An 18,610-nucleotide genomic window follows, 5' to 3' on the forward strand; every position below is an offset into this window, starting at 1 on the left:
TCTATATATATATATATATATATATATATATATATATATATATGTGTGTGTGTGTGTGTGTGTGTGCTGCGCACGCGCATGAATCTGAGGAGTGTGGAATATTTCCTTGTGTCGTATCCTGTTCCTTGCTTTGCTCTTTTTGTTTCATAGATAATTGTGGTTTGGTAGCTAAAGCGTGTATATCTACTTCCAAATGATTTAAGGAACAGTAGCAGTACTGCTCTTTTGTTTTACCATTTCTTATGCTGACCGCTAAGACGTAGTGTACTTCAACTGTTTCTTATCGGTGGCCATCTGAGTGTTCGACTTTCTTGTATAATAATTTTCTGAACTCTTGTTGCTGTCTTTTCTGTATGTCAAAAAGCACACACCAATCAGGTGGCACATATCAACTGTGGGCACTGTCGGACAACACTTATGTATCCATACGGAGCGTCATCTGTTAAATGTGCTGTTTGCCAATACGTTAATAATGTTAATGTGAGTAACAAGGATTTCCTTATATCATAAAAACGAAAGTACCTCCTGGGAGATTTTATATTTTCAAAAGCTTGAGTTGATTTTGAAGATTATTGTGCTAAGAATTCAGTCTCTGATTTGTTCATCTTCCTCAGATGGGAAATGCAAGGGCTCCTCTCCCGATGAACCGGCCGAATGGAACTGCTACTCCAGGGACAATACCCTCAACATCCACTGTGAGTTATTGAATGCAACTTTCATATGATTCTCGTGAAATCTGATTGAACAGCTTAAAGGGTACTGTCTTCACTCATTGTTGTTTCACTTCCAGCAGTCGACCCCACCTACTCAGACCCAAACCGTTGTCGTGGAGAACCCCATGTCCCTCAATGAAAGCGGAAAATTGGTGAGTGCGAATATATACATGCCTTCTCCATTTTTGTAAACGACAGGAATAAGATTTTGATGAATGTTGTGAAATAAATACGTCCCGCAGGTAAGCAACGTCGTGGTTGGAGTCACGACTGATAAAAAATAACCATGCAAAAGAGCTTTGGGAGAAGATCCATTCTCATCTATTTTTTTCTGCGGCTGGTTTGTGCATATTATTACATTGCCGGGGGGGAAGGTCTGTCTATAATGTTGTCGTAACTTATGGGACTAAGTGGTTTCCTGCTCTGAGGGTAATAATGAGTAGTGTTTTGTTCCTTTTTTTTTTTGTTTGTTGCTGCTGCATGGGGTGTGGCCTTTCTCTGTGTTGTAGACTTCGTCATTCATAAAAACATTTGATGTTACTTCTCATAATGCCATAGATATTGAACCTCGTGTACGGGCGTCGGACAAACCCCACTTGGGGAGTAGATAAAAAGCATTCCAACATCGAAACAGAAACTTGCCATTTGGACAAACCCCACTTGGGAATACAAGTGATGTTTTTTTTCCTTCATATCTTGTCTCTTACCAAGTGAACACACACACACACACACACACACACACACACACACACACACACACACACACACATATATATATATGTAAGCGCCAAACCAGAGCAAAAGGGTATGAGTGTTTACAATAATGAGAATCTAACTGAGATCGTTTTCATCGAGCTCTTCTTCTTCCGCATTGTTGGCACGCAGTGCGGTAACATCTCCGGTGGGTAGCTTTCTGGCCAACCTTATGATCTGAACCAACAAAAAAAAAAACAATACATACATTCCCACCAAATTATAGATTAGATCTGTACAATTTATCTCCAATGGACAAAACAACTGGCAGGGTGAGACATGAGTAAAGTCAGTTTCCTGATGGAGCAGAGAATGATGTCGGACGAAACTGATTCATCGTCGAGGAACTTGAAGAAAGCAAAACAAGGTAGATGACTTACAGTGTGGTCCAAATTTGAGATAGTGCTTGAATTTGCCACCTTCTTGATTTCTTCAATGTCACCTTCATTATAGGCTGTGAGCATTCTACTGGCGCATCGGCTCTGATCACTCTTCATAAAATCATCAATCCTATCAACAAATAGACAAAAAATCCATAAGATCATCTTTTATCTTTTTAACAGAAGGATGGGATACAAGAGAGTTGGTCAAGTTAACATAAATGATCATAAGTATCATCAAATCAGCTTTAGAAGGAAAAAAAGAGAAGTGTGTATGTGTATACTCACTGAGAACAGTCATTGTAGCATTTCTCTGCCTGGTTCAGGTCATGAGCATAAAGATACACAATGATTGCACTAAGATATGCCTGAAATATAAAATATGGTTTAAAAGGCAAAAACGATTATGAATCATGTGTAGAGTTGCAACAAAAAAAATACCACATGATGTAGAGGAACAGAAATGGAAAGGTTTTACAAAAAAAAAACAGAAATGGAAAGGAGATGCATATGCTGAAACTAGTAATATCAAACATATGTAAAGGTTGAAGCACCCTTAACGAATCGTACCTTACACTGGCTATTTGTAGCGTTGCACTTGTCGGCTGCCACTCCCAATCTCAACAGAAACGTTGCTGCATCCATAAACCTACAAATATGATTCATATACCGATCACTTTTATCAATACCTTAGATGCATAAGAAAGACGTTTTACACTATTGTGTTAAGAACCTAATAACAACATTTGTGCAATGAGATTTTGTATCAGACATGTTTTAAGAAAGCAAGAACATACTTCTCGAGCTTTATGTAGAGATTGGCACAAGCACGGTAAAGATCAAAGGCCATTTGTTCCCTGCCATCCTCTTCAAGAATGTCACAAGCATCGGCATATAGTTGGATAGCATCTTCTGGCTTGGTTTCTTCCAAGGCTCTACAACAGATTCCACGAAATAATTGCAGATGGAAGTTAATAATGAATCTAGCATCTGGAACACTTGGAGACGCTAGAATCAACCAATATTGGACAAAATACGCAGCGGAAAGTATGTGCATGCATATGCAGATAACAAAAAAATATAATACATACATGCAAATACCTGTGTTTATCACATTAGCAGCATATAACACAAAACAGAGTGATTGTGAAATCAACTTTTTATGACAAAGATGTTAATTATAGACTTACCGTGCAGCCTTTCCAATAGCATCTGATGCAGGTTGTGCCCTTCCACACTCGATGTACAACTCAGATGCTTTTCTATAAAAGTCGGCAACTTCATTCCAGTTTCTTAGATCCTTTGCTATGGCACCAGCAGATTCCATATGCTTTGCAGCATCCCAGGGACTATTTTATGTCAAGGATAGGGCAAGACATAATGCTATAAGCATTCAAAGAAATATAACGAAATAATCAACATTGAGTTATAGGATACGAGGAAAGCATCTGTTGTCCTTGTGAAGCTTTCTCAAAAGCCACTTTAGCTTTCTCAAGTTTTTTTGATGCCCTAAACCCGATTGCTGCAAATTATTAATGAGAGGGAGAAAAAAACAAGAAAAAGATCAGCTACGGCTACCATGTCTCCTCAGTACGTATATTTCATGAACATAGCATAAACTGTTCATAGTAATTCTTGTCTACGGATGTTTCGAGATTTTGTTTGGGTGAAAAGAAAACAAGAGAGAAATAATTTCAAATTCTCTCGTTGAGGAAATTACACCCACCAGCCTGTTCATACAACTCAGTAGCACCTTTCCAATCAGCGCTCCATCTAGTAAGGGTGAGTTTTGTCCTGTGAGAATGAAGAACAGAGGAGGCTTAGATAGTTGTACTCGAAATGTAGGAACAAGAAGACATGGACAACAGCAATTTAAAAGAAAATACTACTTTCCATGTTGAACCAATGCTTATAGACAAATTGATACAAACTGTAAATATCCGACACGGAATGTATTTTGATTTCTGTATCGCCGTTCAGTTCCATTACACGAGAAACCAAGACACACACATAAGATTTGCTGATCATTCCAGAACTTCTAAATGCACTTAACTTAGGACTCTGATTGCTCATTGATCCTCTTATCAAACCAATAAAAAAATCTTTGCATTTCACAACTCATTATCAACTTTAACCACATCCAATTTTAATCGCAACCGGCCATAGCGTTTATCGTCCAGGATTATCAAATGAATGCCTTCTGAAAACTCCTGATTCATCATATCACACTCTGAATGAAGAGGTGGATTCGAGTGCATTTGCATTACAATTCCAACCTCTCCAAAACACATCTTTACTTGAAATGCAAGACCCTCTTTGAGCCTATCAAATCACGAAAATCTTCTTGGGCGTAAAGCAAAACTCAGATTTAAACTGCTTCAAGGCAAGAAGACACGGAAGCTTAGATTTTTTGTTCCCCAGCCGACAGAAGTAACTCGCTATAATAACGAGGGCGAATCACTAGGAGCATTCGATCATTGTTTCACAATGAAAACAATGATACTTGAGCCCATTTCACACTTCACACACAACGAGACAGATACTTTTCTACGCCGTGGCATCGATTAACGAAATGCCCTACACCCGAATCGAATTTTACATCTACCGATCGTTTCCCTCATGGAGAGAGAGAAGAAAGCGTACAATTTATCGCCTTTGGACATCATCTTGTCAGGATCGGAACACATGGCTGTGGATCAAATTCTGCTTCGCACGAAAAATCGGCAGAGATCCGGTTGAATCGCGAATCGAGAGATCGAATCTATCGTCTCAGAACCTAGAACCGAACAACCTGAGGGTTTTGACCTGATCCTCTATTTCGAGAGGGAGAGAGAGAGATTTCGATGTGTTCCTCGTATCAAGTTATCGACAGTTGTCCCATACCATTCCACCCAAATGAATTCTCCCTCTCTAATCACTCGTTTCGGTATTTGGTTAAACCGTATAAAAATCTTTTTAAAACCGTATTATCTTATCATACAAAATTAATATTTTCCTTACAGAATTAAACCCAAATATTTAAAATGCAGGTTTTCTAATATATTTTTCCACTCCCACTCGTCTACTGGAACTACATTGCACGCAAGCATCATACACTATGTTATTTGTAATAAACTCGCCTATGGTTATGATTAAATTAAAACACAATCTTTATCGATATTAGAGATTTTCGCATGTTAGTCTCTATTACTCGCAAATTAGTATTCGCCCTTTTGTAGATATTTAGCATCCATATTACGAATTTTTTTTTTATAATCTGAATGTTCAACCCAACTATATTTTTAAAATAATCGGAAAGTAGCAACGTCAAATTGGATTATCCAACCCATTCGGACATAACCCATTTGAATTTAATATATTATTGATTTGGTTTGGGTTTAACCCAATATTATAAATGGATCAAGTCAATCCATAAAACTTATTTTAATATTCTAAATCCTTAATAAAAAAAATATTCAATTTTTTATTTTGAGAATTCAAAAAGACATATTTTTTCTAATTTTAAAATGCTAAAAAAATAATTCTATATACACAATTTAATATACTAAAATATATGTAAATAAAAAAAAATTCAAACCCAATTCATTTCAATTCGTATCGATTCAAATTCATTTCGATCTATCGGATCGAATCGATCCGTTTTGATTCGTTTCGGGTCGAATTCGATTCGGATCGATTTGTTTTGATTCGTTTCGAATCGAATTCGATTTGTATCGAATAAGTCCGTTTTGATCCGTTTTGGATCGAATCGGATCCGTTTCGAGTCAAATTGGTTTGGATCGAATCGATTCGTTTTGAATCGAATTTGATTCGGATCGAATCGGTCTTAAAATTCGATTCGGATAAATTTTTATCGAATCGTTTTCATTTCGAATTCGATTTTTATTATAAAATTCTAATTTTTAAAAGTTATTTTCGGTTTTTCGATCATTTTTATATTTGGTTTGAATTCAATTTTTATTTTAAAATAAATTTTATATGTTCGATAACATATGTTATTTTATTCGATTAATTCAATTTTAGTTTTGAAATATAAATATATTGACTTTATTTGTAAGTAAATATATAAATCAATAACTAAAGACTATAATATTTAATAGATTATTTGGGTTAACCTATTACACCCATAGATTTAATGGATTAAAATTTATTTAACCCTTAAAATAAATATATCAAAAAATATCATCTAAATATAATAATAATTGGATTAGATTGGATTAAATCATTTAAACCCAATCCATTTTGATATCTATACAAAAAATTCAACATGAATACCTCTACCCAAATAAAATAGAAAAAGGTCTTGACCAATCTTTTACTAGTTAAATTATCCAATCTTAGACATATTTTTTGATACTCGGCTATAAATATTTTCGAAATCGATAAATACTATATGTAAATTTTTCAATTTAAAAAATTATACGGTAAATATGGACGTGAGAGATATTAGTTTTGTGTATAAGATATTACTTTCGTGATTTGTACTAGATTTCAATATCATGATTTTTTTTTATTATATGTCAGTGTTGATATATTTATTTATCAAATCAAAAAGATTATATACTTCGTTCCACGATTTACAAAAATCGGGTAATTTTTTTTAGGATTATCCCTATTTATTATAATCATAATGGGAGAAACTTGCAAACAATGACGTACCATCGAAGCCGACATTTTCAAAAATTGATCAATTTAATCAATGTTACGTATACACATTACCAAACAAAAAAAAACTACAAAATAGATATAATATTAATTAATTAAATGGGAAATCCATTGACGTTTACATCTTTTACAAGTTGTCCAAATTTAAATTAATCAATCGTATGAAATTATTAATTACACATTTTTTAATAAATAAATAAATAAATAGTTTTTTTTCCATTCGTTGACTCGCACATATGTACACGAGATGAGCCTAAAAATCCAAACAACACTCGGGAAAAGAGATCAGAAACTCTGCGACGGGTTTAGTGTATTCGTAACTCGGTCTCTCCCCCTTGGCCGCCGTCGCCGTCGTCGGTCGTCGGTCGTCTCCGCCTGTAAGCTCTTTCTCTCTCTCTCTCTCTCGTTGTCGCGCTCGCACACAGACAAATTTAAAATTTCTCGTCCTGCTTTACTGATTTTGGTGGGTGTTTGCTTGCTTTGAAGATGACGATACAGAAACCCATGATCGATTTCGACAGGTTTGCTGACGAATCTGTTCGGAAATTGGTTTAAGATGATCTGTTTTTGTCTTCCCTACATGGGTCTGTTGTTGGGTTTTTCTTCCTCTTTTCAGCTCTTCTGATCTCGTCCCTCTTAAAGCCTATTATGATCATCATTGGTATGACTCGTTTTGGAGGATAATTTCCTGAATTGATAAATTTCTGCTTCCTACCATCGTTTGATTTGGTCATATTACAGCAAATGATCATATCATCGTTTGATTTGTTTTCCTTGTGATCATTTTGAATTCTGTGTTCAGGCCGTGACGGGCGATTTAGATAAGATTTGCCTTCTTAACATACGGTTGTTCATAGGTCTTTATCGTTTAGCTTATGATCACAATTTAGCTGTGATTCCTGTTGAAGTTACAGCTCTTAGTTTCTGTGAATTGTACTTAGCACATGAAATCAATTGTCCTGATTCATTTCGTTTAGCTGTTTCTGTGGTTTTACTATGATTTGCATCGTTGCAGAGATCTGTGAAACCAAACATTTCGGTATTAACAAATCTTACATCTTCCAGAAAACAGCGATAAACAGCTCAAATTCACATTACACCATGCCCGTGTCTTTTCGTAACTTTGCTTGTTGCCTTCTAGTGAATCCGACAAATGATCTACTTTTAGTTGCTCATAATGATCGTCTTCCGATTGTTTGACTTTCAGTCTAACGTCTGAAGCTGCTCGGTTCCTGTGGATATGGCTGAATCCAAAGGAAATGTTGGCGAGGTTTCCTACGATGACAGTTCCTCAGGTCAGATATTGAATATCTTCATGAAAATTTCTTTGTTTTCTTTGGGTTCTGCACTGCAAAAGTCCATTTTTGATTTCGAATATTGATGACAGAAAAAAGAAGAAGCTTTTTTCCGTGTATTGTGTACACTTAGTGACTTAGATATATATATCAATGAGTCCCGTACCCAAACAGTTATTCGAATTTTAGCCATTCCAAGAAAGTTCAAGCCTTGTTGTGTTTTTATGGTGAATTGGACCACCACTTTCATGCAATCTTTGGTGATGACAGGGAACATAGTGCCTTCCGATCCCCGGGAGGCTGAAATTCAGCAACGCTTGGAGCAACTAAACAAGCCTGCTGTTAAATCCGTCTTGGTACATGCATTCTATCATGTTGGAAAAAGAAAAGAAAAGAGAAAAAACCATGATACCAATTGCATCCAAACTCTCAAGAACCAATTGCAATGGTTTTTTTTTTGTCCTTTTTATGCTGATTTTTGTCTTATGATTTCCCGTATCGAGCAGTTGCCAGGTGGAGATATAATAGATTTTGTCCCAATCCGGGAGCAACTGGCTTTTGATGATCCCCTGCTCAAAGACCACATTATTCAGGTTCTTTCCCTTCAGTTTCATCTCTTTTACTGTTCATGGTTGCTCTGTTACATACATATCCATAACATTCGGGGTTTTTTTGGGTACTGTTTCCCATGGTTTGATACCGTGAAACAGATGAAACCGAGTTCCTATCCAAAAGGGTCGCCCACGGAGGAGGAAGAAGGGGAGGCTTCAGTCATTGTTCGACCGTACGGTGAATGTCCTGAAGGTACGATTCCTGTCAGAAGAACAACAAGAGAAGATTTGCTAAGAGCAGAGTCCATCGAGAATTATGGGAAGAAGCGTTCCAATTATCGCCTACCAGGACCACCAGATGCTCAGTAATATATATATGTGTGTGTATACATGCATATATATATATCCAACTTGTATAATATATCTACAGAAGGGGGCGGCTTGCATTGGACTTATTCCTCAACTTGGTTTTTTTTAATTAAACTTGTATAAACTGAAGTTGTGTGGGCGTGGAAATTTGTCTTTTGAGTGTAATAATAATACGAGGAGAAAAAGGTTTGTGTTACATGGATTCCTATTTCCTATACCATATTTCTTTTTTTTTTCTTAAGTGCTGATGTATTTTTCTGAATTCTAATGTAATCTTCCTATGTCTAGTGTTCACTCGTATGTATATCCCGAGTTTGTGGCTAATTTTGGTTTGGATTTTTCAGTTTAAAAAAAAAATCATTTAGTTTTTATGTTACCGTTTCATTCAAAATTGATTTATACTCAATTTTCTATTTTAAAATATATTTTTTTAAAGATATTCTTATTTGGTTGTTCAAGTTGTTTATGTATTCATTTCAGTTTTTATAGGTTCGATGAATTTGTCTATTAAACAATATATTTGAATAATTACGTTATTTGGTTCGAGATGATCTTTCAATATTAATTCCTTGGGTTTCACCACAAAAAAAAAAAAGTAGAATGAAAGCTTCGAGTACGATTTTACTCCACAAAAATTACTGAAATATGAAATCCAACAAAATTCTAAATTCATACATTTACCATATAAGTTGCAGTTCGGATCTCTTGAAAATATATTTGTTTTCATTTAAAAAAAAACAGTGTATAAATCAAACTAATTTGTATTAGGCCATTTTAGAACGTCGCTGATTATTTTTAGTTCGGACCAATGTGTAAAATAATAATAATAATAATAATAATAATAATAATAATAATAATAATAATAATAATAATAATAATAATAATAATAATAATAATAATAATAATAATAATAATAATAATAATAATAATAATAATAATAATAATAATAATAATAATAATCGGTACTAAACCGATTAGGTTGAGCAGATCGATGATGGATTACGATATCAAACCAAATCCAAAACATTGTTTTTTTGGAAATTATTTTTAGTTATCAGAGAGATAAAATATGAGATGAGATCTAAAGGGATAAGAACGAGAAGTCAATGAAAATAATCTATGATATAATCAATCTTTTTTTTTCATAAAAAATGATATAATCAATCTATTATGTAGATTTACAAATGAAGCCATTGAAAATAACCGTGCAAGGTATATTATTACGGAGAATAAGGAAATAATGTAACAAATTGAGAGCAGTGAAACCATGACTCAACCTCCAAACCATGAGGAACACACTCACGTTCATGACATGAAAGCTTTGAGTTCGGAGGTGTTTGGTCGGAAGTAGAACTCCAACGCTATTTTTGATGACTTGATCGTTCTCTTAACACATTTTCTATCACTACCCATCACACTATAAATTAAAAGCCAAGTTCTCTGGAAGCACACCATCATCAACCATGACAATGTCAAGGGATTACCTCGGTCTGATCCTTCTTATAACCTTTGCTCTTCTCCTCCTCCTCGGACCGAGCCCTTCCCTCTGCTCCCGCTCAAAACTTTCATCGGAGAAGCTCAAGGGAGAATTCCCGGTTTCAGCTTCGATTCTTTCCCGAGCCAATGGAGATCATACCTCAGCTGGTGATTCCTCTTTGATGGGTAAGGTGGGTTCTGCAAACTCTATGGTGGCTGGCTTTTTCAGGTTTAAGTTCCCGTTCTTCGGTTGGCCTTTTTTCCCCAAGTACCATCCTGTTCCACTCCTGAAACCGGCTTTGCCTTCTGTTCCTACAACTCCGGGAGCTGAGGAGTCTGAGAAGTTACCTTCTTCACCAAGCACAGGCAAGGATAATGGTGCTGGACAGAACCCTAAACCATGAAGATTAAGAATGTTGGAACCTTTCTGCAGTCTAAATTGTATCAAATAAATTGTACCTTACATTGATGAGTGTTATTTGACTTTTATACGAGAAATGAACAAAAAAATGACCCGAGACATCTATCAAGCAGGAATATTGCTAATAGCCTACTTCTAGGAAACCCACAAACAAACGGAGAAAAAGAGTGTACCAGTGTGCCTCTTGTTCATCAACTTTAGGTGACTTTCACGTTGATGCTGTCCGATTTGCCTGAATGAGACGGTCCATTGTGTAATGAATAAAGATCCGAAGACAGATAAAACTAACAAAACTAGGTCCTAAAGTAGAATGTCTAGGGCTCGATTGGATTAAAACAATGATCATGTGTTCTCAGGCACAATCAATCAGATCTTCCACTTCCACAACAATCATCATGTAGTAATGTACTCAAATCACTGAATACCCTATTTCCTCTGTGAATTGCGGGGATCCAGCTCCGAGCATCACAAGTCGCAAGGCAGAATGAAACATCGGCAATTACAACTACCATACCTAGATATCAACCAGTTTGTTAATCTGAAATCAGCCTCAAACTCGAATCCAGAATTGTCAAGGTGATTGCAGCATTTGCTTTTTGCACGAGAATTCACCAGCAAGACCCACAATTTAGGATCTCCACAAAGAGGAGACTCCTACAGTCACCAAACTGATAGGATTGCACTTAATAGGCTCTTCCATGGAAACGAATAAAAAGGACCGACAAAGATAACATCAAAGCTTCGACGAATCACTTTTCAAGCTAAGATATCAAATCAACAGACTCGGATCTGATAAGTTCAGTTGAACAAACCATGCCTTCACAAACCCATGACACAGCTCAAACAGTAAACCAAGACAATGGCATTGCTAACCTAATCACTGGCGCTGATTATGAGGATTCGGCGGAGGCCGCGGAGCAAATACAGGAACACAACCAGGTGGCAGAGGCATTCCGGGGCGAGGCGAAGGCATCCCAGGCCTCTGCGGCGGAGCCAAAGGTCCTCTCATCATTGGACACGGCGGAGGATCCATGGGTCCTTGCCCACATTGCGGTGGTGGCTCAAGGAACTTCCGCGGCGGAGGCCTCATATAGTATGCCGGAGGAGGACCCTGAGGCGGAGGGCCTCGCGCCACAGGTGGAGGAGCTTGACCAGAAAAAGCTGGAGGCGGTCGAACGCCATGAACTTCCCGACCAGTTGCCGACCATCCTGGATCGTCACCCCATCCGGTAATCGATGAAGTGAAGCATCTTAGAGCTCTTCTTCGTCGACATTTTCTCCGATCAGTAACAAACCGCGGGAGCAGAAAGCGTTGCCAGCGATTTCAAATCGAACGATTCGGGTTTCCAAAAAAGTCGGAAGGCAGAAATTCAGCGATTTTTGCTGTTGTGGAATCGAGAAGCCGGAAATTTCTAGGGTTTATTCAAGCGAAAGAATACCTTTATGGGCCGAAAAGTATTTGGATTCAGCTCACACTTTTAAAGTATTTTATTTTTTTACCATTTCTTATCCTTTAAATATCTAATCAAGTAAATCAGATTTTGTAAAATAAAATATTATTCCGTGATATTATTTTTTGGATATTAATACTTAGATATAAAAAGTAATGACTATTGACTAAGCTGTGATTTTATATACAACTATACAAGTAATAACAATCTATAAAATGTGGCACAATGGCGGAGACAAGACATGATAAAGTCATTTTCAAAGTCATAAGTTCGATTACATTGGTGGAGAGAAATGTAATTTATGGATCAAAATAGTTCATATACAAAGACCGTCTCGGATTTAGGGTGATGTAGTTGGACTGAATATCCGGAGAAATTATAAAAAAAAGTAACAATCTATAAATATATATTCTCCATTTTATAAAAAAAAAACATACTCACAAATTAGGGTGTCAAAACAAGCCTGGCTCGCGAGCTGGCTCGTGGCTCGTCAGAAAACGAGCGATCTGAGCCGTAATTTTTTCAGCTCGTTAAAAAACGAGTCTAACGAGCCAGAGCTCATTGAATACGTGTTCAATGAGTCTGGTTCGGCGAGCTGGTGAACTGCTCAACGAGTTGATATTTTTTTAAAATAAATTAAATTTATATAAAAAAACTCTAATATAATTTTATATTGATTTTTTCATATCATTTATATGATATTATAAATATACTAATTATTATGATGGTTATAATTGAAAATATTAAATGATATTGGTGTTTTATTAAACTTTTATGTATTTATTTAAATTTATAATTATATTTAAAATAAATATAAATAAAAAATATTATATATCTTTGGCTCAACGAGCCGGCTCGTTCAGATCGAAAAACTGGAGAGCGATCTGAGCCAATGTTTTTCTGACTCGTTAGAAAACGAGCCTAACGAGCTGAGTCCAAAATAATCCGAGCCAAATGAACTGAAACCAAAATGATCCGAGTTAGGTCGTTTGACACCCTACTCACAATATAAAAAATGGAGACACGTATAGCCATGCCTAAATGGTCCCACTTAATTTGTTTGCCAATGAACGGAGGACGAACCTGCTTGGTTTTCCGGCTGTATACAACCTGTCCCCTCTTCATTTATATGTTATTGAATGGACCAATGTATTGCAATACAAGCCAATGTACTATAAATGTTCTTAGGGTTCCATTCTTCGTACGTACGTAATTGCGATTTGATAATGCGAGTCAAAAGATCTCTTATAAATCCTATTGCTTCAGTTCACCATTTTTTTTTTATAATTCATAAAATTTTCGTATTTTTCAATCTAACTATATTTTTCAAAAGATAAAGTAATCCAAAAGAATATTTTTTTTGGAATGAAGACTCCAATTTAGATTTATCAATTGAACTAGACAATTTTGGATCAGTTCAGCATTTTTTTAGTTTTATATAAAAAAAAATTTCATTCAAAATTGGTATATCATATTCATTTCCCAAAAAAAAATACAATTTTAATTATTTTATATTCAACTTAAATTCGATTTTTCCATCTTAAAAAGTTGTATACTTCAGATTTTTCGGAATCCAACCCAAATCACCCTCTCTTTTGTAAAAAATGACGCCGTTTGGTTTGTAGTAAAATTTCACTTGGCGACAATGCGACGTCTACCCCCGCGAAAATGACAACGAAATATTCCACGTCGGTCCAAAAGAGTTCATCCATTGCAATAATTCAGCTGCGACAAATGTTACGTTAATAGCTCGCACAGCTTTTGGATCAATCTACCTCTCTCTCTCTCTCTCGACCAAGAACTGCAGAGGATGAAGTTCACAAGCTCCTCTCTCTCTCTTGTCTTCTTCTTCTTCTTCTTACTGTGTTTGAGTTCCACTGTTCGGTCTCAAACCAACCACGGCGAGTTTCTCCGTTGTCTCTCTCTCAGGTTAAACGGCACCAATTTAGTTTCTTCAGTCGTCCACACTCGGAACGACTCTTCCTTCTCATCTGTCTTGCTTTCATCGATTCAGAACCCTAGATTCTCATCCCCTGAAACCCCTAAACCGGTTCTGATCATCACCCCGGTTCGATTCTCCCATGTTCAATCGGCGATCTTATGCGCTCGTCGGCACGGCGTTCGTGTCAGGACTCGAAGCGGAGGCCATGACTATGAGGGTCTCTCTTACGTTTCCGGTACGGATTTCATCGTCATCGACTTGATGAATCTCCGGTCTGTAAGCGTCGATGTCGAAAACCGGACCGCTTGGGTGCAAACCGGAGCTACGATCGGGGAACTGTACCATGAAATCGCCAGAAAGGACAGATCTTTGGGCTTCCCCGCCGGAGTTTGCCCGACGGTGGGTGTCGGAGGACACTTCAGCGGCGGAGGGTACGGAACTTTGCTGAGAAAACACGGTTTGGCGGCTGACAACGTGATCGACGCGCACGTGATCGACGCACGTGGGAGGTTTCTTGACAGACAATCCATGGGAGAGGAGTTCTTCTGGGCGATTCGTGGAGGTGGAGGTTCGAGCTTCGCTGTTGTTCTGTCATGGAAGATACGATTAGTACATGTTCCACCGACAGTGACCGTGTTCAATGTCTCGAAAACGTCGGAACAGAACGCAATTAAGATCATTGATCGGTGGCAGTTCATCGCAGGCAGTGTTTCTAATGATCTGTTCATCCGGGTCATGTTGCAGAGATCGAACAAGACGGCGGTACTTGCGTCCTTCCCGGGATTGTATCTGGGCCCGACGAAAGACCTTCTGCCATTGATGGAACAGGAGTTTCCAGAACTGGGTCTCGAGGAGGAAGATTGTACGGAAACGAGTTGGATTGAATCCGTCGTCTGGTTTGCAGAGTTCCCCGAAGGAGAATCCATCGACGTCCTGACAAGACGAACACGTGGAACGTTATCGTTCAAGGCTAAATCCGATTTTGTGGAAGAACCCATGTCGGAAACTGCGATCCGGGAGCTATGGAGACGATTATACGCGCCGGAGGCCGAGTTGGCTCAGCTGATATTCACTCCATTTGGCGGGAAAATGAGTGAAATTGCAGAGAACGAGTCTCCTTTCCCGCACCGAGCAGGAAACATCTACGAGATTCAGTATCTGGTTTACTGGAGAGATGGAGAAGAAGAGACGAAGAACACAGAGAACTACATCAGATGGGTCGAGAGTGCTTACGAGTTCATGACGCCATTCGTGTCAAAATCCCCAAGAGGAGCTTACATAAATCTGAGAGATCTCGATTTGGGGATGTACAGTGACGGAATCAGGACAAGGTACGAGGAGGCGAGAAGTTGGGGAGTCAAGTACTTCAAGAGCAACTTTTACAGGTTGGTGAGAGTGAAGACAGCTGTTGATCCCTCTGATTTCTTCAGGGATGAACAGAGCGTTCCGCCATTAACGTCTGTCTCCGAGATCTGAAGTTCAATATTTGATATCAAGGGCATAGTGTAGTATCGCTAATGTAAATAGGTGTACCGAGCCATTATTGAACTGAATAATTTTTCATATTTTGCATAACCAAAATATCATATATTGTATATTCTGCAGGAGGGACTTACCCAAATTTCCTTGGAAAGATTATTTTTTGCTGCATAAAATTTAGTATTTATTAGAAAATTTCTATCTAGGAATCGAGTTTTTTTTTAGTGTATTTGATAATTTATATGTTATTGCCATTTTTATTTTGCTAATGTAATAACTTAAATCTCAATAACCATCCTAATAAATTTGTTTTTTTTCTCTCAAAACGTTTATTGACTTTGTTGATACATAGAACGAGTCTTAGCTCTGTCCCGACTCGGAACCCGTGACTCGACTCACTCGCGACTCACTCCGTGACTCGTGCCCCCGTTGCGTTTCTCTTGAATTTGTTTTTTTGGTTTTTGCCTTTGAGAAAAAAAAAATCTGGCCGTCATCGTCATTGACTAACTCGAAACCCTCTCACCAGGTCCTCTTTTTTTTTTTTTTTTTTATTAATTGGTAACCCCGGTTGCTATCCTTCGAACGCGCTGACCGAATAAACTCAAGCCCACAAGTACGAGTCTGTAACACACGCGTAAGAGGTTGTTACACGCGTAAGAGGTAAATGAGCCGTAACGGGCTGACAGGCGAATCAGTTAAATGGTAAGTAAGAACGACTTCAGTATTCTAGAGCTCCGCCTCAGGGTGACCCCTGCTCCCTTCCCACCTGACCTGCCCTTGCACGCACAGGTCCCTCTTCTTGCTATTTCGCATAAATCCTTCACCAAACCCTAGATTCCATCCTCAACCTCTGTCACTACCCATCGGAGCCTCCATTACCATTCACCTTCACCGTCAACGACTCTGAACGCACGCATTCTCCCTCATTCTCTCCGGATTCTCAGTACCCTCGTTCGATTTCGTATTATCCCATCAAATTCATCGAAAGCTACAGTTATCGAACGTTAATCTTCTCACCGTACCCACTTAATTTTTCTATTCCAAACCACAGAACAATCTGCAGGAGCATAATGTGGTGCAAAAGTAGAACACTTCAGGAGAGGCTTCATCGTATGGATAACCGATTAAGAAGGCAAGTCTTGTCACTTCTTCAGGATCGATTTCGATCGCGAATTTAAAGAAAATTATTCATTCCTGGCATTGCTGTCATATACATTGGTGATCCCATGATGCACTTCGGTTAGGCATTACTGTAAAGACGGTTGTTCATCCAATTTAGGGTGGATAAACTTTCTAGGAAGAGATTGCTTCTTGGGTTTTAGCTTTCTCATTTCCTTGATTGAGCTTTCTGAATATGGTGATATTTGGTCGTATTCGTCAAGTAACCCGATCCTATTCCCCGTTTTCAGATTCTGAAGGTGGATGGGAGGTGATTGAAGCCTAGTATCTGGTCCATCTCTCGTTGTGTTTTCAGTAGTGTTTGAAAGATAGTTAATTTGGAGTGGTCTCTGATGATAAAAATGCTCTAGATCCAAGAGAAAGCGGAGCATGAGGTTGGAAAATTTCCCAAAACGCTATTTGATAGTCTTCTTAACTTTCATCAGCACATCTGTGTGTTATATAGAGCGTGTCGGCTTCTCCATCGCATATACAGTCGCTGCAGATGCTGTCGGGATCGATCAATCAAGTAAAGGAACCATTCTGTCCACATTCTTCGTTGGTTATGCTTGTTCTCAAGTGCCTGGAGGGTGGGCAGCTCAGAAAATCGGGGGGAGGAAAGTTCTTCTTCTTTCATTTGTTTTATGGTCATCTACATGTTTTTTGGTTCCTCTTGATCCAAACAGAGTTGGACCCTTGGTTGTGGCTCGTTTACTTGTTGGCGTTGCCCAAGGGTTTATCTTCCCCTCTATTCACACGGTTCTGGCTCAGTGGGTTCCGCCTCATGAAAGGTCTAGGTTAGTTTCAATCACGACATCTGGGATGTATCTAGGTGCAGCAATCGGAATGTGGCTTCTCCCTGCTTTAGTTGAGTTTAGAGGCCCGGAATCAGTTTTTCTCGTGGAAGCATTAGCAGGTGGCATATGGTCGGTTCTTTGGTTTTGGTATGCGACTGACCCACCTCGATCCGAGCATCCAAAAGCTATGGCTGTTGGATTTGGAGGTTCATTGTTGCCAACTAATCTAAACCAGAACGGCAGTGTCCATCCTAAAACGACGAAAATCCCATGGAAGAAAATTATGGTTAGTTTGCCAGTCTGGGCAATTGTGGTTAATAATTTCACGTTTCATTATGCGTTGTACGTGTTAATGAACTGGCTGCCGACGTATTTTGAACTTGGTCTCCAGCTCAGCCTTCAGAAAATGGATTCATCGAAGATGATGCCTTATCTCAACATGTTTGCATTCTCCGTCCTTGGTGGTTTTATTGCAGACTACTTGATTACTAAAAGAATCTTCTCTGTAACCAGGACCCACAAGTTCTTGAACTCAGTCGGGTTCATAGTTGCTTCCGCATCACTAATGGCTCTCCCATTCTTTAGAACTTCCAGTGGCGTCATCTTCTGCTCTTCAGTGGCCCTTGGCTTTTTAGCACTAGGAAGAGCCGGTTTTGCAGTGAACCATATGGACATCGCTCCCAGGTATGCGGGAATTCTGATGGGAGTTTCAAACACAGCTGGAACCTTAGCTGGAATCATCGGTGTCGATCTGACTGGAAAGCTTCTGGAAGCTTCTAAAATGATGTACTCGGATCTGTCGAATCCAGAGAGCTGGAGGCTTGTGTTCTTCATTCCAGGGTTACTTTGTATATTCAGTTCCGTCGTGTTTCTGATATTCTCTACGGGTGAGAGGATCTTCGATTGAAAAGGTGTACCTAGGTTTTCTCTTGCATGTGAAACTATATATCTAGGGTAATTCATTTGATCATGGAGGTCCACACCTTATGTAACAATGAACTAGTTATCAGAATAAGTAACCTTACTTTGGGTAAGTTGTGTTCCTCCCACAATTTCCATTGTTGATTGTTGTAATTCCAGATGCAGGAAAGAGCCATACAACTGTCTCTATCTAAGGAAAAATCAGATTTTGTCCAGAACCTTATTCCAGAAACCGCTCT

The 18,610-nt window shown here is 38.3% G+C and overlaps 6 protein-coding genes across 11 annotated transcripts in view; 5 read left to right on the forward strand and 1 right to left on the reverse strand.

The window, feature by feature from the left end:
• LOC104812929 (protein LSD1-like) overlaps positions 1-1,282 on the forward strand; it is a 3,124-nt gene extending 1,842 nt beyond the window's left edge. For 4 of the 5 annotated variants that reach the window (XM_010540346.2, XM_010540348.1, XM_010540344.1 and 1 more), the window contains 4 exons: positions 365-480; positions 615-695; positions 791-865; positions 956-1,282. In XM_010540346.2, coding sequence (XP_010538648.1) covers positions 365-480; positions 615-695; positions 791-865; positions 956-997 — 314 coding nt within the window. In that variant the 3' untranslated portion in view covers positions 998-1,282. The remainder of the gene's footprint in view (positions 1-364; positions 481-614; positions 696-790; positions 866-955) is intronic. The other variant, XM_010540345.1, reaches the window with a different exon arrangement.
• A 181-nt stretch (positions 1,283-1,463) lies between these two features.
• Positions 1,464-4,745, reverse strand: LOC104812930 (gamma-soluble NSF attachment protein). Its single transcript, XM_010540350.2, has 9 exons — positions 4,490-4,745; positions 3,573-3,640; positions 3,284-3,368; positions 3,037-3,195; positions 2,644-2,781; positions 2,417-2,495; positions 2,135-2,214; positions 1,847-1,976; positions 1,464-1,643 (listed from the first exon to the last, which is right to left on the reverse strand). The coding sequence occupies exons 1-9, from the start codon at positions 4,531-4,533 to the stop codon at positions 1,545-1,547; spliced, it is 882 nt and encodes a 293-aa protein (XP_010538652.1). The 5' UTR covers positions 4,534-4,745; the 3' UTR covers positions 1,464-1,544.
• A 2,027-nt stretch (positions 4,746-6,772) lies between these two features.
• Positions 6,773-9,026, forward strand: LOC104812931. Its single transcript, XM_010540351.1, has 5 exons — positions 6,773-6,888; positions 7,719-7,806; positions 8,077-8,162; positions 8,313-8,399; positions 8,517-9,026. Exons 2-5 carry the CDS (start codon positions 7,752-7,754, stop codon positions 8,724-8,726), a joined length of 438 nt encoding a protein of 145 aa, XP_010538653.1. The 5' UTR covers positions 6,773-6,888; positions 7,719-7,751; the 3' UTR covers positions 8,727-9,026.
• An 880-nt stretch (positions 9,027-9,906) lies between these two features.
• Positions 9,907-10,722, forward strand: LOC104812932. Its single transcript, XM_010540352.2, has one exon. The coding sequence runs from the start codon at positions 10,190-10,192 to the stop codon at positions 10,604-10,606; it is 417 nt and encodes a 138-aa protein (XP_010538654.1). The 5' UTR covers positions 9,907-10,189; the 3' UTR covers positions 10,607-10,722.
• Positions 10,723-13,809: 3,087 nt separating this feature from the next.
• On the forward strand, positions 13,810-15,724 carry LOC104812933 (cannabidiolic acid synthase-like 1). The gene has a single exon (XM_010540353.1). The coding sequence runs from the start codon at positions 13,885-13,887 to the stop codon at positions 15,490-15,492; it is 1,608 nt and encodes a 535-aa protein (XP_010538655.1). The 5' UTR covers positions 13,810-13,884; the 3' UTR covers positions 15,493-15,724.
• Positions 15,725-16,906: 1,182 nt separating this feature from the next.
• LOC104812934 (probable anion transporter 5) lies at positions 16,907-18,484 on the forward strand. 2 transcript variants are annotated; one of them, XM_019202508.1, is made up of 2 exons: positions 16,907-17,736; positions 17,842-18,484. In XM_019202508.1, exons 1-2 carry the CDS (start codon positions 17,044-17,046, stop codon positions 18,355-18,357), a joined length of 1,209 nt encoding a protein of 402 aa, XP_019058053.1. In that variant the 5' UTR covers positions 16,907-17,043; the 3' UTR covers positions 18,358-18,484. The 2 variants fall into 2 exon arrangements, with proteins under 2 accessions (XP_019058053.1, XP_019058052.1); XM_019202507.1 differs by having other exon boundaries at positions 16,907-18,484.
• Positions 18,485-18,610: the final 126 nt, after the last annotated feature.

This window comes from Tarenaya hassleriana, unplaced genomic scaffold, assembly GCF_000463585.1.
Source record: "Tarenaya hassleriana unplaced genomic scaffold, ASM46358v1 Cleome2, whole genome shotgun sequence".
Classification (NCBI taxonomy): Eukaryota; Viridiplantae; Streptophyta; class Magnoliopsida; order Brassicales; family Cleomaceae; genus Tarenaya; species Tarenaya hassleriana.